The sequence below is a fragment of the Hippopotamus amphibius genome, chromosome 1 (assembly GCF_030028045.1).
Source record: "Hippopotamus amphibius kiboko isolate mHipAmp2 chromosome 1, mHipAmp2.hap2, whole genome shotgun sequence".
NCBI lineage: Eukaryota > Metazoa > Chordata > Mammalia > Artiodactyla > Hippopotamidae > Hippopotamus > Hippopotamus amphibius.
In genome coordinates this window covers 32736813-32762485 of record NC_080186.1, presented here as the reverse complement: position 1 = coordinate 32762485, position 25673 = coordinate 32736813, and the positions used below count along the sequence as shown (strand labels likewise).

At 58.1% G+C, this 25673-nt stretch overlaps 1 protein-coding gene across 2 annotated transcripts in view; it reads right to left on the bottom strand.

Annotated features, from left to right (window-relative positions):
• Window positions 1-1794: 1794 nt before the first annotated feature.
• The window catches only part of KCNQ4 (potassium voltage-gated channel subfamily Q member 4), a 52131-nt gene continuing 28252 nt past the window's right edge, over window positions 1795-25673 (bottom strand). The window contains exons 2-14 of one of the 2 annotated variants that reach the window (XM_057744602.1): window positions 23711-23801; window positions 22921-23047; window positions 22536-22711; window positions 21803-21928; window positions 21300-21410; window positions 21014-21109; window positions 18041-18129; window positions 16155-16316; window positions 9063-9283; window positions 7261-7351; window positions 4939-5070; window positions 2583-2712; window positions 1795-2007 (exon numbers count right to left, since the gene is read on the bottom strand). In XM_057744602.1, coding sequence (XP_057600585.1) covers window positions 1795-2007; window positions 2583-2712; window positions 4939-5070; window positions 7261-7351; window positions 9063-9283; window positions 16155-16316; window positions 18041-18129; window positions 21014-21109; window positions 21300-21410; window positions 21803-21928; window positions 22536-22711; window positions 22921-23047; window positions 23711-23801 — 1765 coding nt within the window. The remainder of the gene's footprint in view (window positions 2008-2582; window positions 2713-4938; window positions 5071-7260; window positions 7352-9062; window positions 9284-16154; window positions 16317-18040; window positions 18130-21013; window positions 21110-21299; window positions 21411-21802; window positions 21929-22535; window positions 22712-22920; window positions 23048-23710; window positions 23802-25673) is intronic. The other variant, XM_057744611.1, reaches the window with a different exon arrangement.

Below are 25673 nucleotides of genomic sequence, written 5' to 3'. Positions count from 1 at the left end.
CTGCCCCTCTCCACAGCTCTGTCTCTCGGGGGTGGAGGCGTGGCTCTCTGGGGACAGTGCAGTGCAGGTGAGGCGAGCCACGACAGGCTCCATTCAGGGCACGATGGTCACATGCAGAGGGCATGTGGGGGCAGAGGCTGGGCACCACGGGGCTGAGCAAGATCCAACCCCAGCCCTGGCGCTGGTGCATGCAGGTCCCCAGTCATGAGATGCAGGCAGCTGGGCCTGAGCCCCTTTTTCCCTGGTGCCCCACAAAGGGTCCCCATGGGTCCCAACACCCTCCTGCCACCTGCACTGGCTTTGCACAAGAGGGACAAAGGGGTAGGGATACCAAAGAGGTGCTGGGGGCCCAGAGTGGATGCGGGCTTATGCAATATGGGGGCTGCCAACTGAAGTGAAGAGCGGGGTATGGAAGGAGGGGAAACAGTGCCTGTGAGCGCCATGTACGCAGCTGGTGCCTGACAAATGCTAGATGCGGTACTATTCTCTCTGGAGTTAGTTAGAGTGACTAGGAAGAGGGCAAGCCTAGATCGAAGCGGGCCTGATAACCACCCTGGGAAGAGCCTGTGGTCTTTCCAGTGCTGTCCAGGCCCCAGAGGCCTAGGCCTGAGTCGTGCTGTGGGGCACCAACGAGGGCCCTCGGGGGCAGGCAGAGGCAGCAGTGAGGGCTCCTGGACCTGTGGGGAGTAGATCTTCTTGAGAAAGGGGAGCTGGTAAAGCTCTGGAGAGAGCTGGGGTCATGTCAGAGCTCGCCCTCCTACTTGGATGGAGTTGGTAGGAGTGGACATCACCCTGCAAGGCCAGTCCGCTGGCCTCAGCTATAGAGGCCCAGGAAAGGCGGAGTGGCTCTGTGCTCAAGTCTCCAAGTGCGGGTGATTGTGTCAGCATGAGTGTGAGAGACTTCTTGCGTGTCTGGGGAAACTGTAGGGACCTGTTTGTGTGACCATGGGGGCATTGTCTGTGGGAGGTTGGGGGGAGAACACAGAAACTTGTGCTGTCAAAGGTGTCTAGGGCCAGAGGGGAGTGAACATTGGCAGGAAGAGGGAGCCCCTGGGAGGGGACACCTGCAAATGGGAAGAAAGGCCCAGGCACTGCCCATGGAGAGGCAAGGGAGAAAAAGACCCCATGCTGGGAGGGAAGGGGTCGATAAGCCAAAGGACAGGGATGGGGTCATAGCCAAGCAGCCTGAGACCAGCTATTGCTGGGGGCCCATCTCCCATTGGAGGAGGGGCAGAGGGACCCCATGGGGGTCCGCAAAGTTGCATATTTAACATAGTTTGCATATACGGTGCCCACCTGCCTTGCGGCAGGGTCCTGTGCTTCTGAGTACCTGGGTGGGCACCTTGGGCCCACCCCCAAGTGGGGCGGGGACTTGGCGGGAAGGCTTCCCTGCTGTGTTGGAAGGGCGGGCCAAAGACCTCACCTTGCATAGCTGGAAGCTGGGTCAGGGCCCAGGGCCCCAGCGCCCTGCTCCCACTCCCGGGGCAGTGCCCCTGCCAGGCGGGCTGTGTCCGACCCTGATGGAATGGGCAGGGCACTGGGGGGCCCAGAGGCCATGGGCAGCCGCCAATGCTGCCCTCCGGGCGGCCTGGCATCTCACGCTCCTGAGGTGGGGCTGGTCGCTGGCACCCATATCGAGTATCTCGCCCACCCAGGCAGCTCAATACTGCGTGTGGCCTCTCTCCCCACGAGGGAGCGAGTTCAAGTAAGAGAGGAGTCCGCAGGCCTCAGAGGGCGGGTCCGAGTGCCAGGCCGAGGAGGCGGCCGTGTGCTGCCCCGCCCGTGAGAAGCCCCTCAGTCCATGTTGGTGCTGACCGAGCGGGAGATGCTGAGGGTCTGTGCGGAGACGGAGATGTCCTCGTGGTCCACCGGGCTGTGGTAGTCGGAGGTGATGTCGGGGTCGAAGAGCGGCACTTGCACGGTGCCCAGGCTGGCCGAGGTGCCTGAGCGCAGGCAGCGCGAGTAGAAGCCCAACAGCAGGTCCAGCTTGTGCTCGATGGACTGCACCTGGGGGCGGGGCGCGGCTGGAGGCGGGGCCTGGCGGGACTGGAGGCGGGACTCGGGGGCGGGACGCGGCTGGGAGGCGGGGCTTGCCCGCGGAGGGTCGCATCTGGGAGACGCGCGGCTCCTCCGGGAGGAGGTGCGACAGGAAAGGCGGAGCTTGGCCGGAGGGCGGAACGAAGCTGGGAACCGGGGGTTTATTCCCCCCCGAACGAAACTTAGTTGTGATTGGTTGGGATGGTCCGGGTGATCGGGAGACAAATGAGGCGGGGTTAAGTGAAGAGCATAGGACTTGGGCTTCTCTGAGAAGCTAGCAACCTAGGGCGGGGCTTGGCTGGAGAGGGTGGGTTTATCGGGGTCGTTTATTAGGAGTGGGCGGGCCTCCTGGGAGGCGGGGCTTTTCTGCGGGGCGGGGTCGGCCGGACAGGGGATGCGTGGGAGCGCTCAGGCCAACCCGGCGCGTGTTCCGGCTGCTGCCCTGATAAGCGCACCCTCCCCTCGGGCTCGACCCGGGAGCTTTGTAGAGCTTTTCGCTCGACGGCTAGCTCCACCACACCAGCGAAACTCCCTCCCACACTCACCTGCTTCTCCACCTTGACCACGCGTCCCATCATACTGATTTCATCTACCGCCTCCATGTCGGAGGGCCCTTTGTCGCCCTTCTCCCGGGCCTTCCGGTCCCCGGGGCCCCGGCCAACAATCTGGTCCACCCTGTGGGGAAAGGGAACTGTCAGAGGGCCCAGGCACTCGCCACCCCTCTCTCCTACAAGAATTCGAGTTTGCCGGCTGAAAGCGGAGGCATCCTGCACCGTGGGAGCGGGCAATTGCTCTGCGAAACGAAGGGCCGAGGTAAACGGAGGTACCCGACTGCTGCTTTGAGGGTTTTCCAACCAGGCGAGCAAAGGCACCACACACAACCACGACAAGTAAAACAGCTGCCTGACGGGAGGACAGGCAGGAAACGGTGGACCGGGAAGAGGGAGAGACAAAAGTGGGAATGTGAGTTATAAAGGGGACCAGGCTGGAGCTGGACCCAACTTATTCTTCTACTCCTCTTTACAGCAAAATTCTTGAAAGTGTTATCCCTACCCTCTATCGTCAATTTCTCTGCTTCCTTCCTTTCTAAAACCTCTCCAGTCAGGCTTTGATTCCCACCATTTCACCAAAACTTCTGTTGTCAAGATCCCAAATGACCTCCATGTTGCTAAATTCGATTCTTATTATACTCGACTTATTAGCAGCGCTGGGCACATCTGATCACCCCTTCTTCCTGCACTTTCTTCATTTGGATTCCCTAACACCAGTCTCGCCCAGTTCTCCTCCTAACCTCACTCACCTCTCCTTCTCAGTCTCCTTTGCTGATTCCTCCTTTATTTCCACATCCTCTAAACATTGCAGGATCCAAGGCTCAATCCTGGGACTTTTTTTTTATTTGCTCTCACTCGCTAAGTGATGTCTTCAGTTCCAGATTTTCAATTCCTCTATACACTTTTGACACCAACTTTATATCTCCAGCCCATACCTCTCCTCCAAACTCCACACTCCTCTGCCAGATCAACACTCTATTTAGATGTCTGATGGGCACCACAAACCCAACATGTCCCAACTTTCCTGATCGAAACTTGCTCCACTCATTGACTTCCCCCATGTCAATAAACAGCAACTTTTCCTCTTATTCAAGCCAAATACCTTGGCTTTTTCTCTTACACCCTGTCCAAAAACCCTGTCAGCTCTACCTTCAAAACATATCTAGAATATCACCATTTCTCCCCACCTCAACTGCTGCCACCTGTTCCAAGTCCCCATCATCTCTTGCCTGGACTTCTGAAGTAGCCCCCTCACTGGTCTCCCTGCTTCTACCCTAGCCCCTTATAGGCCATTCTCAACACAGAACCTAGGGTGATCCTTTTAAAATATACCTCAGATCTCATTGGTCCTTTGCGCAAAGCCCTCCAAGGCTTGCATCTTACTCTGGATGAATGCCAACATCTTTGCAGTGGCCTACAGGGCTTTATACAGTCCAAGTGCCATTAGCCTTTTAACCTCATCTCCTGCTTCCCTCATGCCAGGACAGAAACACAGGGCTGCTAGCTCCTCCTTAAACCTCACCCCAGTCACCTGCCCTTCTCAAATCCTTGGCACTTGCTGTTCCCTCAAAGAAACTCTTTATTTAAACAACAACCATGGGGCTGTTTGCCTCATCTTCAATTTTTTTTCTCAAATGTCACCTTCTCGCCCATTTAAAAATCACAAATCCCAACACCCTAATAACCCTTAATTTTCTCCTTAGCCTTTATCATCATCTGACATATTCTAGTTTCACTTACTATAATCTGTTCTCTTTCCACTGGAATGAAAGCTCCATGAGGGCAGGAGCCATTTGCTTTCCACTATATCCCTACTGTCTGGCCAGTAACAAATAAATGCCCAATGACTATTTCTTGAGAGGACAAATGAATGGGCAGTGAGGATGCAAGCCACAAGAGGAAAAGGGCGAGGTGTAGGTGATCGGGGTCTTGGTGTGAGGCTCTTCCTATACGCAGGGTGGAGAGAAGAGGTGCTGGAGGATTCCAGAGGCAAGAGGTGAGCAGCGTTGAGGTCAATTTGCCTATTCCCTTAGGAGACGGGAGGTCAGTGACTATTTTAAGCCTGTTATTTTAGGACGAAAAAGCAGTCATCTAAAGACATTCCCGAGGCGAGCAGGTCAGGAAGGTTCTCAGGGAGGACCTGCGGCTGGGTGTTTTTTCCAGTTCAGTAGCAGGTGCGGGCTCTGGCCGCGGCGCGCGGCAGGTCAGAAACGCCAGCTCCCGCAGCGGCCCCTAGGGGGCGCTCGGGGCTCCGTTGGGGAGCAGGCAGAGGGGCTCGAGCGGACCTCGAGCGGGGGCTGCTGCCGCGGCCGCCCTGCCTCCCTCCCCCGTCCGGGACCCGCGCACCCACCGAGCCTGCAGGCTCTTGATCCGGCCCAGCATGTCTAGGTGCCCTGCTGAGTACTGCTCGATGACGTCCTTCACGTCGTACGGTCGTAGCGTCTCCTTGAATTTCCTTTTGGCTACCAGGAACTTCAGGATTCTGTCGGGAGAGAGGATTCTTTTCCAGCCCCCTTTCCATCCTTTGCTACCTTGTCCGACACAGGAGCACCTCCTGCCTGGGCCACCGCAAACAGCCACTGCTGGGTGTCCAGCCTCCCTCCTGCCCCACCACGCTCCTGCCCCGGCCCCCTAAGTTTGTTTGGTATTCTTTAATGCGCTTGTATCTGCTGTCGCCTGGGAGGGCAGGGACTGGGCCTGGTTGCTCTCTGCTGCGTGGGGCACAGGTAGGTATATGTGAACAATGTTGCTGGTGACAGCTTAGGGGAACACACTTTTGTGTATGCCTGTTAGCACTGCTGTGCTGGGCCCTGGGCACCCAAAAGAACATCAGATCCAATCCCTGGCCTCAGGAGCACTGGTCTGGGGTGGGAGACGGAGAGGACACAGACAATTATGGGGTGACAAGGACCATGTCAAGGAATGGAGAAAGGACTGGGGACCATGAGATGGGAGAGCTTGGGTGGGGAGGTCAGGGCCCAAGTCTTAAGAGTGTTACTTTTCAGTCCCAGGGCAAGAAGAAGGGAATGAAGGGAGGCTTTCTGGACACAGGCATGGAGGTGTGTGAGTGAGAGTCCGTTCAAAGTAGCTGGAACAGGACGTGAAGGAAAGGGTTTAATCCATGGGAGGCGGGGGAGGTGGGGGAGGTACTCTGAAGAGCCCTGAATCCCTGGCAGAGATTGGGCAATGGGAGGCTGGGGTGGTGAGGAAGGGGCTGGTGGTTTACTCTGCTTCAGCATGACCATCCTCAGCCTGCCTGTGTGGAGGATGCCCCGCAAGGGCAGAGTCCTGGGTGGGGAGACCGGCTCCAGGGGATGAGCTGGGAGAGGGCAGTTGGGTGGAAATAGGGACAGCTTTGAACAGTGCAGGAGAGGGGACTGACAGGCTTCTGAGTCTGAGTCCAGCATGACTCCAGTGGCTTCGGCACAGGGTGGGTGGTGGTGCTCCTGCCTGACAGGGGGACCTGGGAGGAGGAACAAGATTGGGGCATGCTGGGGGCCAAGCAGAGCTGACCTGAGCCAGGTGGCAGCCCTGGTGTTGTGCTCCAGAAACTGGTCACTTGGAGGAGAGAAACAGGATGTGTAAAAAGGGGGTGGGGAGAGGTCTCAGACTCTCGGGGTGGGGTGGGGCGGTGTCCCGCTGACTCTGATTTAAAAGGAACACAAAGAGGCTTGCAGGCAGGTGCATCAGGCAGAGAGGAGAAGGGGTGAGTCTGGAAGGCCTAGGGTGAAGCTGGAGCTGTAGGATGCAGACAGAGACTAGGCCAGAACTCCATTCCAAGGAGCTTGGGGGCCAGGTCCATGGGTGCATAGCTGAAGGGCTCAGGAGCCTCTGGTCCCCCCTGAATTGCTGAGGTAGGGAGACAGCCAGTAAAGCCAGTAGGGCACGGGCCTCCAAACTTTTTGACCAAGACCCACCATAAGAAATACATTTTACATCAGAAACCAGTACACACACACACACACACACACACACACACACACATGCATACACACAACTTAAACAGAAGTTTCATAAACATTATTTATTCTTACTATGAGGGATGCACTCTGATACTTTCTATTTTTTTTCTTTTTTAATGCTGACCATGGCCCACTAAATTGATTTCACTAACTTGATTTCAAACTGTTGTGACCTGTGGTTTGAAAAGTACTGCTCTAGAGGAAGTCCTGGGAGAAACAGACAGGCTGAGGTCCCGACTCCCAAGGAGAGACAGTAAGTTTGAGTCACAGAGGCAAGAGAAGGATGAGACTGAGACACAGAGATGGAGCAAAACTGCATGTAAGACAGAGACCCAGGGAGAGACAGGCAGATGCTGATACCAGCTAGGGAGAGAAATAAAGAGAAGAGAGGCCGGCATAAAGTAGGAGAGTAGAAGGGGAGAGAAGCAGAGAGGACGCTGCGGGTGTGAGCAGGGGGACCATGAGGAGCACCAGTGCCCACCACCCCACCCGACTCGCTGTCCAGACACCAGGCGTCTGCGCAAACCCTGCTGGGAGCCACATGCCGCCTCTCCACCCCACCCGCTCTCCAGGGTCCCTGCCAGCCAGCACCACTGAGGGTGCCAGGCAGGCAGCAGCTGGCGTGCCAGAAGCTAGGCCAGGCCTGGCCATGAAGGCAGGCCCCAGATGGGGAGCAGCAGTGGCGGGCCCATCTCCGGCCTCAGCCTCACCTGACCGAGCGGATGACCGTCTTCACGGCGGGCGTGACGTCGTCCACTGTGAGTTCACACTGGTAGTTCTTCTCCTCTGCCACTTCCTCCTCTGAAAAGTTGGGGGCAGGGGGCCCAGGTGGTGGCAGCAGGAGGGGCCACTGCCAACCGCTACCACCACCCTCAGAGGTACGGAGAAGGAGACAGAGCCCCAGGAAGGGCCCAGAACCTTCCTGGCGGCACAAAGCAGCCCAGGTTCCTGGCCCCTGGCTGTCCTACCCAGGGTGAAAACCTCAGTTTGCTCTGTGCCCATCTGCCCCGTGTAAACATCTGCCTGGTGGCCGGTGAGCGGAGCTTCTTTAGGGCACATCTGCTCTGACCCGGGGCACACTGCACACAGCCCTGGAGGAAGTCCCACCGGTCCCACCACGCAGGCCAGTGAGCCCCAGAGACAAGGCGTTTGAGGCCTCTGCACATAAGCGCACACAGCCTCATCCTTCAGCCAAGAGGGACTCAAGGGGCTGGCTCCCACCCCCAGCTCTGCTACTGAGAAAGCCCCTAAAGCAAGTCATCCTCCCCCTACTCCCCGCCCCCCGAAATGAGAGAAACAGCTTCTCTGAGGCTGGTGCCCAGCACTGCACAGACAGGTGCCACTATCCTGGCCCCACAGGGGCAGGAGGGTTGGGGAGCCAGGCAGCTTCTTGGCACCAGCCATGCCCAGGCTCTCAGCACCTCCAAAGACTGGTTTGTGGGATTCTGTAACTTTCCAGGGAAGGGCTCTCTGGTCAGCCAGCAACATGTTGAGGGCTGATACAGCACAGACAGAGGCAGTGTGGCCGGGTCCCCTCCCTCCGAGGGTCCTGTCCCCAACCTCCATCCTTGTCCACCCACAGCCCTCCTTTTCGCACCCAGGGGCTAGAAGCAGGTCAAAGCTGGGACCCAGGGGACTTGGTCCAACCCTCTTGTTTTCCAGAAGGGGACACTGAGGCACAGAAAGGGGCAGTATCTTATCTAGGTCACAGTGCAACTCAGGAGCAGAGCTCGAACTCAAAAAAGTGACCTCTCTAATCAGTTAAAAGCAACCCCCACCAGGTTCATAGCCTCATATGCACAGGCTGGGCTGGCGAAGAGGGCCAGGGTGGGGAGCGTGGGCTATGGAGTTGGACAGATGTGGCTGAGGATACCAGCTCTACCACTTACTAGCTGAGAGGGCTCAGTCTCTACATCCATAAAATGGGCATAGAGACAGACCCTACTTCCCAGGGTTGTTGAGAAAAGTAAACAAGAGAATCCAGCGTGGGGCTGTACACAGTCAGGGCTCGGTTCAGCAAGGATGGCCTCCTGCTCCTTCCAGAGCATGTTTGTAATGCTGCTAGCTTTTGCTGAGCACTTACTATATCCCAGGACTCTTCTGTTCACCTACTGTGGATAATCTCATTTAATCCTCACAACAATCCTATGAAGTAGATATGCTTCTTGGCCCCATTTTATAGATGTGGAAAATGATGCCCAGGGAGATTAGGTGACCTGCCCAAGATAAGTGACAAAGCCAGGATTCAAACCCAGGCAGCCTGGCTCCAAAGTCTGTGCTTTCAACCCCTACCAGATGCCACCTCTACATTCGCCTCTGATTCTCACACACTCTGGAGCCCAGGAAAGCATGTATTATGATGCCCATTTTACAGACCAGAAGACTGGTGCCCTGAGATGGCCAATCTGCTGCAAGTCTGGGACCAGAACCAAGTGTTTCCACCCCCAGCCCGGACTCTGTGCCCGCCCTGCCACCCTCAGCGGGTCCCGGCCCCAGACCCACAGGCCCTCACCCTCAGCAGAGGCGCGGGGTTTGAGTCTCAGGGAGGCCCGGAAGCGGGTGCGGTCGTTGAAGCTCCAGCTCTTCTGCACCTTGGTGGGGCTGCTGGCCTCACCCACCTGCTCGCTGCTCGGGGAAGTGGGCATCGGCGGAGGTGCCAGGTGCTGCTTGGAGGGGCCCGTCCGCCGCTGGGAGCTGCCCATGCGGATGCGGTCTTTGATGCCCATCCGGCTGCTGGCCGGGCAGGTCGGGTGGGGGAGAGAGCCGAGTTAGCCGCAGCTGCGGGCGGGTGTGAGCGGGGACGCAGCTGACTTAGGACTTGGGGGTGGCTACTGGGGCTGATTCTCCACCAAGGGGAGACTTCCTGGGATGGGACAAGGGTGTGGTGAGGGGGGCCCTGACTCCTGTGAGAAGCTGACCCGGGGTCCGTCGGAACAACTCCCCTCCCCACCCCTCCCCCCCACCCCTCATTGCCCAGACAGATAAGGGGTGCACAGGAGACAGATGTCAGAGTGGAAACAGTGACAGAAACCCAAGAAAGGAGTCAGAGACAGACAGGTAGACCGGGGAGCTGGGCCTGGTCCAGGCAGGTAGGTAGGTGGGGGTGGTGACCCCTTGGGGGACAGACAGGCTGCTGAGGGATGGAGAAGCTCACCTGGCCATGCACACTGAGTTAGGCCCCCAGCCCCTCCCTGTACACAGGGGCAGGCTGTGTGGCGTTGAGGGTATGTGCCTGTGTGCAGTGTGTGCTTGCGTGCACACAAGTGCCAGTGTGTGTACCTGTGTTGGCAGGTGTGTATATATGTCGATTTATGTTTTCCTCCTTTGCCTACCTCTGGAGCTATCTGACCCCACATTGGTCAGGTCAGGGCTTTAGGACCTGGTACGGTTGTACAGGCAGTGCACTACAAAATTCCAAAGGTCTCCATCTCTCAGACTTCAGTATGAATGGTGCCCCTGGAGGTGTGCAGTGCACTGGCCCGCTGGGGGTCTTGGCCTGTGGGTCTACCTGCTGGGCCCACACGTATGCCCAGGCCATGACTGGTACCCCCTCCCAGTGAAGGTCTATAGCCCATTCTTCTGTGGTCTCCCCTGCCTGAGCTCTGGCCACCCAGACTGCTGTCCTGCTCATGTGACAGCCCCCCACTGCCTCCTGAGTCTGCAGTTCAACAGCACCTACACGTCTGTGTACGTGTGAACACACAGGTGCATGTCTGTGTGTGTGCTCAGGCTGCCACACCCAAACTCCCCACCCGTCCCCCAAATCTTGGAGGAAGACAGGGGAGGGGAGGCCTCAGGTTCCCCAGGACGGGACCTGCTTAACCAATACCTGGTAGAGTAACTCTGTGTCCAAGAGGTTCAAGGGCCATGCTATCGCTGTTTGGATAAGACCTATGCAAACATCCCCATCCCATGGCCTGTGGTGTTACCGCTGCCTTCCTGCTGTGGCTTGCCACTTGCAGGGCCCTCTCCAGACAGGTTTAGGGCCCTTTCACCCCAGATGTCCAGGGCCCTGGCTCAGGAGAACACCAGCCAGTCTTGGAGGAATTCTGAGGTGTGGCAGGGGCCAGGGAAAGACACTGTGCCACCTAGTCTCAGGGACTTTCAGATCAAGGGTTGAGGAGCAGATAGATTCTGGTTTCAGGGCAGAGTGGGAGCCAGACTCCTCCATGCCCGGGGCATGGGGGACGGGGTATAGAGCCAAGGGGCTGAGCTGAGGGAGATCTCCAAGCCAGGTGCACCTTCGGAAGGGGCCTTCAGGAAGGCGACTGCGATGTAGGGCCATCCTCAGGGGTAGGGACCTCTGCCCGGAGGGGAGAGGTTACAGGTCAAGGGCGGGGCCCCTGAAGATATCAGAAGGGAAGGACAGAGTGGCGCCCACAATCCAGCATGCTGTTTGCTGGCCAGGGTCCCCTCAGCACATCCCAAAGCTTCCAACCAAAGTTTGAGGTTGGCTCTCCCAAACTTTCCTCCGCAGAGCCGTTCCCTCAGGCTGTCCTCATGCTGGCAAGCACCCCCCCACCCCACCCGGGCCGTGCAGCCCTTCCTTCTGCCCTCCACTCCTCCCAGGGGCAGAGGAAGGGGGCGCGTGGAGAAAGCCCTGACACTCAGCCACGGGCCCGGAACTCTGGATCTCTGGCCCAGCACATCACTCCAGTGGTGTTCTGGGGAAAGGGGGTGACCTCCCTGTCACGAGACATGTGCAGGCAAGACTGAGCTTGCAGTCAGCAGGACGTGTAAAGGAAGGGGCTGGGGGCTTGCCCTAGAGGTCTTGAAAGGTCCCTCTCCAGCTCTGATTCTGTGATGGCTGAAGGAGCTTCCAGCCTGGTTTGTGGGGTTCTGTAACTTTCCAGCCAGCCAGAGACCCTGGGCTCCTCTTCAATGTAAGAAGGCACTGTTTTCCCAGGGGTGGCCCTGGATTCCAGCTCCTTGGGCAGGGCCCAGAAAATGGCTCACGTCAGCCTCTTTGGAGCCTAAAAGCTCAAAGAAAATGGAAAGAAACCTGGCACACAGTGGACATCGAAAGAGCTCCTTCCCTCCCAGGCTCCTCAAAACACATAAGGTCCAATCTGCCTGTCTGAGCCTTTGCAGCTCTCGGCCACTTCAGGTGGCGGGTTCCGTAGTTACCACCCCTGTTTTACAGATATGGAAGGGGGTGACTCAGCTTCCAAGATCACAGAGCTCCTCTGGATGGAACAAGGACTGGAACCCGGTTTTCTCTGACTGCAGGGACTGTGTTCTTTTTCTGGGACAAGACACCAGGATAGGGTCTCGGGCAGTGATTCTCAGCTGGGGGCTGTTTTGCTCCCTAGGGGACATCTGGCTGGAGACGTGTTTGGTTGCCACATCGGGGGTACTCCTAGCATCTAGGTAGAGGCTCGGAATGCAGCCAAACATGCCGAACAATGCATGTGACGGCCCCAGACAGTAAAGAATTTTCTGACCCCAAACGTCAATGGTGCCAGTGAAAAACTGGTTCCAGCATCTGCCGGTGTCTGGGGACAGATGTGTGGGCTTGACTGGGGCGTCCCTGTGGGAGAGGGCAAGCTCGGGGCATTAGGCTGCCCTCTGACTGCCCTGTTGGACCCGACCTTCGCGCTCACTTCCACAGGGATTTCAAGGACTGCATCTGCCCGCCAAAGGCCCAGCTCGTGGCAGGGGAGGGGTGGGGGACAGAGACAGCCTACCCCTTCTGTTGCTGCACACACCCCTCTCTTCAGGACTGGGAAACAGCCTCATGGCCGGCCTCGCCACCCGGGCCTCGCCTTTCCTGCCCACCGTGCCCGCACAGCTCAAGGAATCTTGCAAAGGGGCAGATCTGACCCAGAGACTCTTTGGCTTTATCCTCCAGCATGTTCCCGTGTCCTACAGCCATGGTTTCCAGGCGCATATCATAATATACCAAACTGCATGAGGCCAACATGGACACAGCACTTGCTCTGGGCCAGGCACAGTTTGCAGGGAAGCAGATCCTATTATCATCCGCATTTCATATCGAAGGAAACGGAGGCACAGAGGGCTTATGCCCAAGGCCCCCTAGCCAGGCTCAGATGCAGAACCCATGTTTCTAAGAAACACTGCCTCCTGGTAGAGCAGCCAGGAGCTCTGTCACCCATCTCCTCTCCATGGGCCCCCGGATCCACAAGGCTCCTGAGGCACTTTGGGAAACCCAGGACTCCACGAGCCCAAGCTGCCAGGCCGTGCCAACAGGGTAAAGCTCACACGGGGCTCTTGGGTTCTTTGTGACCCAGCCTCAGCTCCTGACCTCCACGCTGGGCTGCCCGTACTTTGTCACAGCCGTGCTCTCTCTCACCTCCTCCCCGTGGGCCTGGGAGGCCCTCCCTCCCCCCATTCCTGTGGGGGCCTCCCCCAGCTGAAACGCCTGACCCTAGCCCCACAGGCCCTCTGCTTCCGCCTTCAGCCATGGGCGCACGTCACGCCGAGCGGCAGTTCCTCTCTGCGACCCTCCAGGCACCCTGTTTTGTTCACTGTTGCGTTCCGAGTGCAGGGCCTGGCCCAGGGCAGGTTCCAAGGAAGGTAGCGGTGAGGCAGCCAGAGAACTGGGCTCTGGAGTCAGTGAGGGAGGTGCCGATCCCAGCTCCCTCAGGCATCTGCTACACCCAGGTGGGCAGTGGGGATCCAGGAAGCTAAGGACCCCACAAAAGTCAGAGTGGGACGGACCCTCAGAGAGCCTCTAGTTCAGTCTGCCCTCTCCACAGATGGGAAACTGAGGTCCAGAGAAGGGAAGCAATTTGGCCAAGATCACGCAGCGGGGTCAGCGGCAGAGCTAGGACTCAGCCCGAGGCTCCTGCAGGTGTCTCTCCTGGCAGACTGGGCTCCAGGCCCAGGTCCCCAGACCTGGCAGAGGCAGCCTCAGGAAAGCGAGGGGCTCCTCAGGGCCCCGAGGCAGACGGCAGGCGGCAGGCACATGCACCTTGTCCTTGGCCCATCCTGTTCCCCTCTCCGGCCCCAGAACTGGGTGGGGCGAGGAGGAGCGGGGACGGGAGGAGCAGACGAGGGGGTACCTCGGTCTCCAGCTGGCGTGGATCCGAAAGAAACTCCGTTTATTACTAAACATCTGGCTGGAAAGTTGAGAACAAGACACAAACAGAGGTTAGTGGGAAAGAGGCAGGTGGGCAGAGCATGGGGAGCTGCCAGATGGGGCCGGCCTCCTGTGGCTGCTGGGCGAGAAGGACCCCCCCAACCTCAAGTCATCTTCCAGCCCACATGCCCAGAAGGCAGAGGTTCTCCAGCTTTGCATAAGGATCTCATGGGGAGCATGTTAAATACGCAGAATTCTGTGCCTCCTCTCCAGAGATGCTCATTCCGTGGGCCTGGAGAGAGGTCCAGGTATCTCTGCATTTTGAACAAATGTCTCATGGGATGCTGATGCAGGAAGTTGGTGGACCATGCTTGGAGAACCACTGTCTTAGCACCTGATCACAAAACCCACAGAGAGAGGTGCTGGCCCTGGCAATGCCACCCCTTAGGAAGTCCTGCTCCTTGTAGTCCTGGAAACATGCTCAGCCTGGATGCATCCACACGTACCACTAAAGGTGTGGCCAACCAGGGGTGTGTGTGTGTGTGTGTGTGTGTGTGTGTGTGTGTGTGTGTCTGTCTGTCTGTCTGTCTGTCTGTGTGTTTACATGGGTGGCCCTGTCTTGGGCACCCACCCCACAGGGCCTAGAGAGCCAAGATTAAGCATATGGCCATTTGGCCTGAGGCTGCTGCCTGATCTCCTAGAAGTCACAGCTCAGCCCCCTGGGGTCCCTGGGAAGAAGGGACAATCCACCACCATCACTATGAGCCCCAGCCACACAGACTCTGCAGGGCAGACAGACACAGGCTGGGAGTTAGTGATGGCCGAGCCCTCAGCAGTCATCTGTTCCTAGGCCTTGGTGGGGGGGTGGGGGGGGGCGAAGGGACCCAGAGCAGCTGTGGGGGGTGGTACAGGTGCTGGGGTCCAGGATTATCTCCATGTCCAGTGCCTTCCTACTCAGGCTAAGTGAGACCAGGGCGAACTGAAGCTACAGAGAGCCCTGACTCAGGCTGCGGGCAGGGTTGCTCAAATGTCAAAACTTCTGAGTTTCTACCCGTCAGCTGTGGTTGGGTGGGGGAGGGGATAACATTCAGATAGTGACCCAGAATACAAGTGGGGCTGCACCGTGGCGCCTCTTCCAGCGAGCTCCCAGCCTGTCCTGGCCAATCATGCGTCCCCTACCCCCAGAGACTTGGAGGGGCTCTCCTTCTCTACCCAATTCCTGTTCAGCCCCTGGCCAGGAGTGCCCTCACTGAGACCAGAAAAGGAATTCTGCTCCCAGCATCCTCTGCACCAGAACACCCTCCTCTGCACCAGAACACCCTCCTCCCTGTTCCCCAGGCCTTTTTAGCCCAGAAACCCAGAGAACCCAGAGCCCCTGATCAGCCTAAAAACCGCTGATTTTCTGCCCAGAACCCAGGGGCTCAGAGTGGCTTGATAACTTTCTCAAGGACACACAGCACCAGGCAGCAGAGGCTTTCACTGCACCTCCTCCTTCTGATCCTCAAGTGGATCACCTCTTCTCCCCTCCCTTGTTCTGGGCCTGGGCTCAGAATCACACCTGAGGCTCAAGGCCCAGAGGTCCACCTGGCTGATTCAGGATGATATGTAAAGATGAGACAAAACAAAGAAGATGGGTAGGTAACAGGGGGTGATGTGGGGGGACTGAATCCTTGACCTCAGAGCTACACCTCTATAGGAATAGCTACTTTCTTACATTGTGAGTTAGTGGGCTTCCCTTCTCCAAAAAGGCCTGAAGTTCCACTGTTTATGAGCTTTTACGTGCGGGTAAGCATGGTTCTTTCTTTGTTCTTCTTTCAAGATGCAAAAGCTCCAGAAGAGGCAAGTCAAAGGGAAAGAGACTGTTGGGACAGCAAAATGTCCCTCCTTAAGGAAGAAAGGCATTGTGGGAGAATCCCAGGAGGACCCTCTGGGATTCGCAAAGCTGTGGACAAGGCTTGCACAGGACAAGAGCATTCGTCACTGGTTGAGTTTACATAGGCCCTACAGCAGTTCTTGTCACAGAGCTCTCTTTCCAGCTGGCATCTCGTTCCCGCGAGGCGAGTTCAGTGTCAAGCGCCTTCTAGAGGAACATGCTGGGGGAGGGGAGCCCCTGCCCTCACACCCCAGTATGGTGCCCACGATTACCTGAGCCGTAAGCACCTGTGGCCAGCGGCCTCCTCCTCTCTCCAGCTTCCCGGGAGGGATGGGGGTGCAGGGATGGAAGAGTGAGGAGGACGTGGAAACAGAGAAAGAAAGAGGACAATGGAATGAATGCAGGAGGTGATGGGAAAGGATGGTGTGGACATCTCCCCCACTCAGACCCTTGGAGCCCCAGGTGACAAAATGGTGAGTCCACTCTGGCCTCTCCAGAGAGACCCTCAGTCTGTACCTGTCAGGCCATCCAATGACAACTGCCCAGGCCTCATGACAAGGCCTGGGAGTCCCCAGCACAGGCCCAGACACCCGCATAGTGGCTGGAGGCAGGTCTGAGAGAGGATGAGACAGAGAATGGAAGAGGAGGAGGAGAAGCAAGAGGAGGTGGCAGCCCCGGGGGGCCCCTACCTTTCCCCAGGGCAGAAGGAGGTGCTGCCCGGCCGGTGGCAGGTGGCAACGGGCGGGTAACGGGAGGGCGCTCCGTCGGGTACTGGCGCCCGCCGCACCTCTAGGGGCCGCAGGCCCCCATTGCGGGCCCGCTGCACGTGCTCAAACAAGAGGGCCAGCTCTCTGCAGGAGAGGGCGCGGTCAGCGGCAGGCAGGGCCCTGGCACCGCCCCCTCACCCGAGGGCACTGAGCTCCTCACAGATCCTGCCAGGCCCTGCCTCTCTGGAGGTGCTCGGCAAACACCTGAGGCCCCCATGGACAGGGGTGGGGGTGGCAGAGTAGCCTTCCTCCCTCTCTCTCTGTACTCAGCTCCTGGGAAACCCTCCAGGATGCCAAGTACGATTGTGCAGGGTGGGTGCCACTCAAGGGCACCCTCCCAAGGGGGCAGGTGGGAGCTCAAATCCACCTCATTCTCTGCTCGGTAAGCCGAACACCTGGACGTGGAGCTGTGCCCACCCAGAGGCCAGCGGCAGCCTGAAATCCTCACCCTACAAGATTTGACTGGATTTTAGGTGGCAACTGAGGCTGAAGAGGGAGACTTGATAGGGCAGCCCAGCTTCCTTTTCCTGCAGCATTCACTCTTGCCGCTGGGTTCTTAGAGACTAGATTTATTAACTCTCAGGCCATTTCCTGTTTCTATAACCCAAGGAGGATATCTCCCCTCTTCGCCTTCCCATTGTATGGATGAAGAAGCTGAGGTCCAGGGAGCAGAAGGATCAGCGGACCCAGAATTTCCAAACCAAGCTCTGCTCCTCTTCCCAGAGGACAAAAGGCTGTCCCCCCTCCACCCGGAAATCTTCCCTCTCCATCACACACATCATATTTCCAACAAATCAGCCCCTGCCCCACTCCCCAAGGCCTGGCCTTGAGTCCTTAGGACTACTTCTAGAAAGGACAGCTCCTTCTAATCTAACCACCATCCCTGTCTCTGGGATAGGAGCTTGCCTCTGCCAGGTGGAGAGATGGGGGGAACCAGTTTGATTCTGGGAGCCCTCCTTCCCAGCCCCTTCTCTCCTGCTCCTCCCCTGGGAAGCTCCTGGGGCTGAGAGGGAGCGGCGGGGGGGGCGGGGTGGGGGGCGGGGCAGCCAGGTGTAGGGATGAGTGGGATCTCGCAACAGCTGCTCTAGAGAACTAGCGAGGCAAAAAAGGCACCGGCAGAAACGCTGAGCGCAGCAGCCTGGCCCTGCCTTGCTCGCTGCCCGCCTGCCTGTGGGACCGAGCCGCTCACCAAGCTCTTCGTTCCTGCCGCAGGAACCTGGCCACACGAGCCTTGCTGATGCTATTCATGATGCCCGGTGTGGGGCCACCCCCGTGAGTCTTACCCCAGCCTGGGCCAGTGAGGCGAACCCACTTCTGGGCCCTAAGGCTGCTGCCTGGTACCGTAAAAGCGGGTACGCGTGGGGGTGCTGGGGTGGGCATTTGTACCCAACTTTGGCACACACGTTCTTGCCCATACCGTGCTGTCTCTACCCGGCTGCAATACGCCAGGCTGGCAAGGGCTAACACCGCCCCAACTCAGATGCAGGGGAGTGAGCTGGCTGGGCCGCTGCCCCAAGTGGCATCGACGCTGGGGGAGCATGTAGACTGCCAACACCCCAGCACTCAGCCAGCGGGGCAGGGCTCCACCCCTTGCCCTGTGTCCAGTGTCACCGCCTTCCCTGGCATAGCGGGGTGGGAGAGAGGACATTGCAGACTTTGGCTTACATGGGATCTGCAGAGCCAGCCCCAGATGCTCCCATGGAGCTGTCACCCCTTTCCCACCCTCCAGGGTGGAGTCCCAACCATTTGTCCTCAAGGGGCACCACCGCCAGCCACCCACCTCCCCCTCCCCCTGAAGCAGGGTCTACCTGAAGGACGGGAGGATGCTATCGTAGTAGTACCAGGTGGCTGTCAGGTAGGCACGGCTCGTGTCGGTGGAGTACAGGCGCCATGCAGCCTGGTGGTGCAGGAGAAAGAGGAAGGAGGTGGCAGGGGACAAGGCATCAGAGAGGCCTCTCAGCCTGCCACCAGCCCTCTGCCCCCAAAAGAACCCAGTCTTCAGGCCCGCTGAGGGGTACTCAGAGCCAGAGGCCGGTTCCAACTCCACAGGCACCAACAGGGCCAGAAGAAAGCCTGGAGAGAAAAGACTTCCCGAAGGTGATGAGCCGTCAGGATCAGAGCCAGGGACCTTGCAGCATGGGAGTTAAGAGCTGGGGTTTGTCAGCAGGCAGAAGTGGGTTTGCAATTCCAGCTTTGCCACCTACTCAAGCAGGCAAATTAAGTACAGCTGCAGAGCCTCAGGTTCCTCATCTGTGAAATGGATGTAATAGGACTTAGCTAACAGGGCGTTGTGAGGACTAACTGGGCAAAGGGATATTAAATGCCAAGTGCAGTGCATGGCACATAGTAGGCACTTAATACCAAGTTCCCCTGTTAAGCGCTCCTGTTATCACCTGTTACCACAGCTGATAACTATATATTCATTGCGTATTTGATTAATGTCTTTCTCTCTCCTTAGACTGTAAGCTGTGTCTTGGTCAGCACTGTATCCTCTGGCACCTGGTGGGTGATCTGCAAATGTTTGGGGAATGAATACTGACTGAATAAATTATTATTACTAATAATAACCCCACCTCACCCTTCCCAGCTGCCTATCACTGCCCAGGGGATTTTCAAGGAGAGGAAAGAGCATCACCTACCAACCCCTCAGCATCCATGAAGTTGCAGGCTTTCCTCTGCAGCAGGAGGGATGAGGGTCAGACAAGAGGAAGGACTGTCCCTCTCCCCGCCCAGGTAAAGAGAGGAGCCAGGATGGGGTAATCAGTGAGAGCGAGAAGGCACGGGAGGTGCTGGGCAGGAGGAAGCAGAACTGGACTTCTCTGGGTGCCTCTTGTCCTTAAGGGATGGCCCACTGCTGACCTCACTGGCCAGGCACCCTCCCAGGACAGGAATATTTTTATTTCCTGCTTGCCTAGGCCCCTGGCTTGGGCTGGGGAGCAGCTGCCAGAGCTGTCTCATTAATTATGGGCACCACAATACCAGCTGTCTCTCGGCACGGCCAGTGCCAGCCACCTGCCCCTACAATGCCCCTCGGAAGGCCAGCTCCCAGGGGACAGCAGCCATTGTGCCCCAAGGGATGCTGAGAAGGAAAGGTTGGGCTGGTGGCTAGAGATAGCAGAGATGGGAGGGGGGTTCCACCCTGAGGAGGAGAGATAAGGGGGCACTGAATCAGACCCGGGCTGGGGGGTCCGAGCGTGGCCTGCTGGGGAGCAGGCCGCGGTGGGCTGTGCGTATGTTCCCTGAACTATTTCTCATAGGGGTTTCTCTTGCACAAGGCTGAGCACAGAGTCACCAAAAAGTCAGAGCGCTTGCCTCAGCCCATGCCCCCTCGGAATGCCCCAGACAATGAGGGAAACTGAGCCCACACACTCCTGCCTTTTTCCCACCTCTCTGGCTGTTCCTTCTCTGCCTCCTCAGCTGGCTCAACTGTGCCCGCCCAGCCACAAAATGCTGAGGTTCCTTACAGCCCAGCTCTGAACCAGCTTCTCTTCTCCCTCTCTCCTCTCCCCACTGGGCAAGCACAGCCATGCCCAGGGCTTCGTTAGGTCTGCACACAAGGCCCAGCACATTCCTCACCTCAGCTGCACACCAGTACATCAGCTGCCTCCTTAACACCCCACCTCAGGGACTCAGAGGCCCCTCAGACTCTGCATGCTCCAGCCAAACGCACACTCTTCATGCCCCAAGTCTGGTCCCCCTCCAGGGAGGAGGGTCATCAACCATCCAGTCAGACAAGCCAGAAACCGAAGAGTCACCCTGCCATCTCCCTCTCCCTCCCTCGCTCCTGATGCCACTAATTTCACCTCCTAAATATGCAGAAGCTGCCCATTTCTTCCATCTGTTGCTACCCTAGTCTGAGTCACCTGCCACCCCACCTCACCCAGACTGTCACAGAGCCTCTTATCCACTCCCTCCACACACAGGGGTCACCCTCCAAGCCACTCACCACTTTTCAAAACACAGATCTGATCATGTCACCCCTTCCTCCTGCTTCATATCTGTCAATGGATCCTGATTGTTCTTAGGAAAATGTTAAATTCCTCTCTCTGGCCCTCCGGTCTAGGGCTCGCCCACTTATCCAAACCCTCCCACTGTACACTCCTCCTTAAGCTGTCTGTTCCAGCCTCTCTAGCTTCCTTCCCATTCATCAAACACATCCTGCTCCCTTTCACCACAGGACCTTTGCACATGCTGTTCCCTTACCTCAAAGGCTCCCCCCTTCACCTTTTCACTTAGTTAACTCCTACCCATCCTCCAACTCTCTGCTCAAGTGTCAGTTTCCCAGCATAGTCATCCCTGAGTTCCCCTTCAAGGTCAGATCAGGCCAAGTCCCCTGTTCAATGCTCTTCGGAGAACTATTTCTTTCTTTCAAGGTGTTTCTCTCAGTTTGTAGTTATATTCATTTGTGGGAGTGCTTGTGGGATGAATTAAGGTGTTGGGAGTAGAAAAGGCTTACTGATGCCTGCACAGCTGATGGGTTGCAGGACTGGGTTTCCACTAAGGACCAAGGGCCTCTTGTCCAGTCCCCACTCCACTCAGGCTGTGTGGAGTTGGGGCTGCAGTGAGGCAATGGGATAGCCCTGGCTAGCCCTGAATTGGACATGTGGCGCAGGGAGAATTTTCTGACACTCTTAGCCAGCATCCTAACTCTGTCCCTGACATGGCACGTGACCCCAGAAAATTCACATCTCTCTGAGCTTCAAAGTGGAGTCATAGTTGTGAAGCTGGGACACAGAGCTGACCCATCAATTCAGTTCAGGGGCTTCCTGGGCGTCCTGTACCTGGATGAGGTTGGCTGCTGGCATCCTCCGCTTCTCAAAGTGCTTCTGCCGGTGCTGCTCCTGCACCTTCAGGGCAAAGCCGGAGCCGAGGATGCCCTAGGACAATACGCATGGTTCAGGGAACGTGGTCATGGTGGGGACAACAAAAGGCAGCAAAGGTGCCCCCACTGCTACCCATCTCAGGTGCCCCCCACCACCCATGCAAATGCTGGACAGGGGCTTAACGAGATCTGTCACCAGGACCCCCTCCCCCAGGCTGGGCCATCCTAAGTGGAAAACGACTCACAGCAGGCAAGGCAAAGAAGGAGATGCCCAGTAAGGCGAAGCCGGCAGCCAGGACCCTGCCCAGCCACGTGTGTGGTGTCTTGTCACCATAGCCAATGGTTGTCAGTGTAATCTGGGGACACAAACAGGTTACCTGCAGGGCTGGTCACAGGGGCCACCCACAAGAGCTTGTTGGGGCACAGGCAGGTGGGAGCCTGATCACAAGAGAGGGGGCCTCCATGGTTGCCCACAGGGACCGGTCACAAGGACTTGTCACAGGGGCTGGTTAGAGGCATAGATGGATTCTCCCCCTCCCCCATGCTGGGGGGGGGTACAGGTGACAAGGGTTTGATGTAGGGAACTAGAAGAGGGCACATGCTGGTCCACTGGGGGAAGTTGGGGGACTAACACGGAGGTCCCAGCCCTAGCCGAGGGGACAGGGACAGGCCCCTGAGTCAGGGTCACAGTGATCTGGCCAGGGAGGGTCCCAGGGAGAAGGGCGGCCCTGCACAGACCCTCACGCACCGTCCCCCACCAGAGCGAGTCGGCGTAGGAGGAGAAGTCGGAGTTGGCGTCCTTCTCGGCCAGATAGACCAGGAAGGAGGCGAAGATGAGCACCAGGAACCCGATGTACCAGGCGGTGATCAGTTCCTGTGGGGGCGGCAAGGTATGAGATCGCACACCTGGCACAGGTGAGGAGGTGGACGGCTCCCAGAATGGCCTATGGGAGGTGTCCTGAAAGGGGTAAGAGTACCCAGCTTTGCAAGGGGTAAGAGTCCCTGGAGGTGCCTCTGCCTGCCCTTCTCAGCAACTCCCTTCAAGGAGACCCTGCCCCGCCTTCCCGGAACAGCCAGGCGCTCACAAAACCTAAGAGCACGCCCCGGCCCTGCCCGTGACCCTCCAGGTTCCACGCTCAGGCCTTCGCCCACAAACCCACCTTGCACCGCCCCCCAAGCCCCACTTTCAGGCTTCCATCCGGCCCCCATCCTGTCCCGCCGCAGCCCCACCCTCAGACCCCGCTCCAGCTCCCCGCTTCGCTGTACGTGCAAACCCAGAAGCTTCCAAGTGAGCCGCTCGAGCCCTGCCCCTCAGGCCCCGCCTCCTGGCCTGGTCCCGCCCCCCGAGACAGCCCCTGTGGCCTCCCGGCGCTGGGTCCCCGGGCCTCCGCTACCACGGGCCCGCCTCCGCGCGGCCCCGCCCTCCCAGTTGCCGCGCCAGCTCCGCCCCGGACACGCCCCCGGCCTGCGCCCGGCCTCACCTTGCTGTGAGCATAGACCACAGAGCCCAGCAGCTTCCAGGTGCCGCCGCGGCGGTCCATGCGCACCATGCGCAGGATCTGCAGGAAGCGCATGCTGCGCAGCGCAGACGTGGCAAAGATGTTACCCTGCGTGCCCGCGGCGATGACGGCCACCGAGGCCACAAACACGATGAAGTCTGCAGGGGCGGAGAGCGGCGCGCGGTCATGGCCAGCGCCGGGCAGCCCACCTACCCCGTGCCTGGACCCGAGGTCGGGGGTTCCTGGGGCCGAGGGGGCGATTGGGAAGGCCTGTTGAGTCCGTGTCAGCAGCCAGGGTCCTGGGGTCTGGTTGTCAGCCCTGGGGCTTGGGGTCAAGAGTCAGGCGGGGGCGCGGTAGGCCCATTACCGATGACACAGAAGGGTTTTCTGGCAAAGCGGAAACGGCCCTGCCATCCTCGGTAGCGGCAGCAGCATCCAGCGGACCAGACGCGGATGATGTACTCCAGACCAAACACCACGATCATCACGAATTCCTGTGGGACCAGGGGCCTGAGTTCTGGTCCCCACTCTTCAGGACTGGGGCCTAGGTCATACAGCACCCACCCAGCCCAGAATCCCTGGGCTACAGGTACTAGGATTCCCTCAGACCACCTCTCCTGGAGGTTCTTATACCCGGATGGACCTGAGGAGGTCTCCAGAAGGCAAGTGGCTTCTTCCATGTCTTCAAAGAGCCTGAAGGCCCAAGTCTGTCCTCCCTTGCTGTCCCCATAAACTGTCTGGGTTCTTCTGCTCCTCATCCCACCCTCCCCCTCCCAGCCATCCCAGCCTCTGTAGCCCTGGCCAGGTGGCATAAGGGGTGGTTGTCTGTCACTGTGACCCTCCAAGGTGCTTCCCTTTAGGGGGAAAAGCCTCCTCACACCAGGGGTGAAGTTAGCAACTTTGGCCCTGAGAAGGAGTGGGCCTCCTCTGCTCTTCTCTGGGCCCATCATAAGCCCTGGCATACAGGCAGGAGCTCTCCCAACACCTGCTATAAAGCAGGGGATGAAGCCCAGGGAGGGGCAGCCATCAGCTCAGGGAACACAGCTCAGCAAGCCACTCTCTAAGCCATGGTATAAGAAGCCTCACTCCACCTTCACCCTCAGCCCAGAGGCGCCACCTCGACACAGCCTCCCTCAGACGCAGACTGTGGTGCTCACCAAGATGAGGAGACACTCGTTGGCAAGTTCCTGGTGCTCCTGGATAGTGGACAGCACGGACAACACCAGGCAGCTGAAGACCAGCAAAAATCTGCAATAGCAGCATGAAGGAGAGGGTTAGACTGCTGGATGGACAGGGCAGCCAAGGAGCCTCTGGCAGGGGGGCTGCAGAATCAGAGGAGGAGGAAGAGGGAAGCTTCACTTGGGAAGAATAATCTGGAAAGCAGGCTAAGAATCAGAGTTCCCTGGAGCTGTGGCTCTGTGCTGGACCAAAGGGAGAAGCCCCCGAGCTCCAGCAGGCTGCTGAGCTCACAGACACCTTACAACCCTCTCAATTGCCCTTGATGCAGCTGCAGCTCACAGAGGTGGTCACTGAGCTGTGGGTGGCAGGTCTGTCTGGGCTGGAGAGAGGAGGGACCCAGGAATCCCCCCTTTCTTATGAACTCCAATGTGGCAGAAGCATGGCTTCACCTGCAGACTGAGGACAATTGCCTCCGACTTCATGGGTTCTTAGGGAATTAAATACTGAGACAGCTACAGAAAGGGGATCAGGGAAGATAGATAGGGAGGGGAGGATGCAGAGGGGGAGAGGGTGTGTGGAGGGGAATCAGGCGGCAGGGAGCCACACCATCGAGGCCTGGAACTCCCCGGAGTGCATTGGGAAGCTACCGAGTGGCCCAGAACCAGATGGTTAGAAATGGAAGGAACTTGAGAATCCAGCTCATCCGACACTTCCCTCAACCCTAATTGCACACATAAGGAAACTGAGGGCCAGAGGGGGAAAGGGATGCACCCAAGGTCACCCAGGATGTCCAGGACAGGGGTGAGATTAGAGGCAGGGTTCCCAACTCCCCTGTGAATGGGAGAGGGGAACGGGCGTGAGGAGAGAAGCTGCTGGCCTCCGGGAGAATGTGAATATGTGAGGGAAGACAGGATGTGGGGCACAGGCTGCAGATGCAGAGAAAGGGAACGCGGCCGGCCTCCTGGAAGCACTCCTCCTTTAGATGGGGTTGTTGCTCCCGGAAGAGACTCCCGAGGGAATGGGCTTCTCTGGAAATGCATTGACCCACAGCCTCCCCTAAATGTTCCCAGAGTGTCCCCACCTGGGACTGCTGAGACGGCATTCCGCCTGAAACGACCTCACCATTGGAGCCTGACGAGATGCTGCTTACGTTCCCCTCACCCCAACGCTCCTGCTGGGACACTCCCATCCCACCGTTCCCTCAGAGTGCCCCCGCCCAGTGCTTGCCTCTCAAGTCACTGTCTGCAGCGCTTTGTGTTCATATTTCATCGTGGCAGGGGCATGGGCTCCGAGTCAGAGAGACCCAGGTTCTAATTCCGGTCCTGCTTTGTGTGTGACCCTGGAAAAGTCACCTACCTTCTCTGAGCCACTCTCGGCATCCATTAAGTGGCGGCTGACAAGAGGGATGGGGTGCGGGGTGGGGATAGGATGTGGGAAGGGTGTGGCTCCACCCTGGACCACTTACACATCCTTGGACAGGGCTCCCAGCCTGCATGGATGGCAGGTATAGGGCTGTAGCCCAGCACATGCCCTGGGCGGGGAGGAGGTAGGTGGCAGATGTCAGTAAAGGGTTTTGGATGAATGAGTGAGGAGGAGGCCTCTTTGGCCAACTCCAGGCAGGAGCTGAGTCGGCAAAGACATAAGGCACAGGGAGAGGTGGGGGAGAACACCAGCTCCTGATGTTCAATACGTAACCACAGAAAATGCAGCAAACTCAGCACTGCATCCACAGGGAATGGGGACCACCACCAACACAGGGTTCAAGGATGGAAGGGTCCCCCCCGAGGTTATTTCATCCAGCCCCCTCCTCTGCGAGGGCTGAAGCCAAATTCTCTATCAGAGCCTTCACCCTGGCTCTGGACAGAAGTCCTTCAGTTCCATCGCTCAGCTGACCTCAGAACCTCCGGTAAATAGGTCACGTTTGGGGCTTCCTGCTGAGTG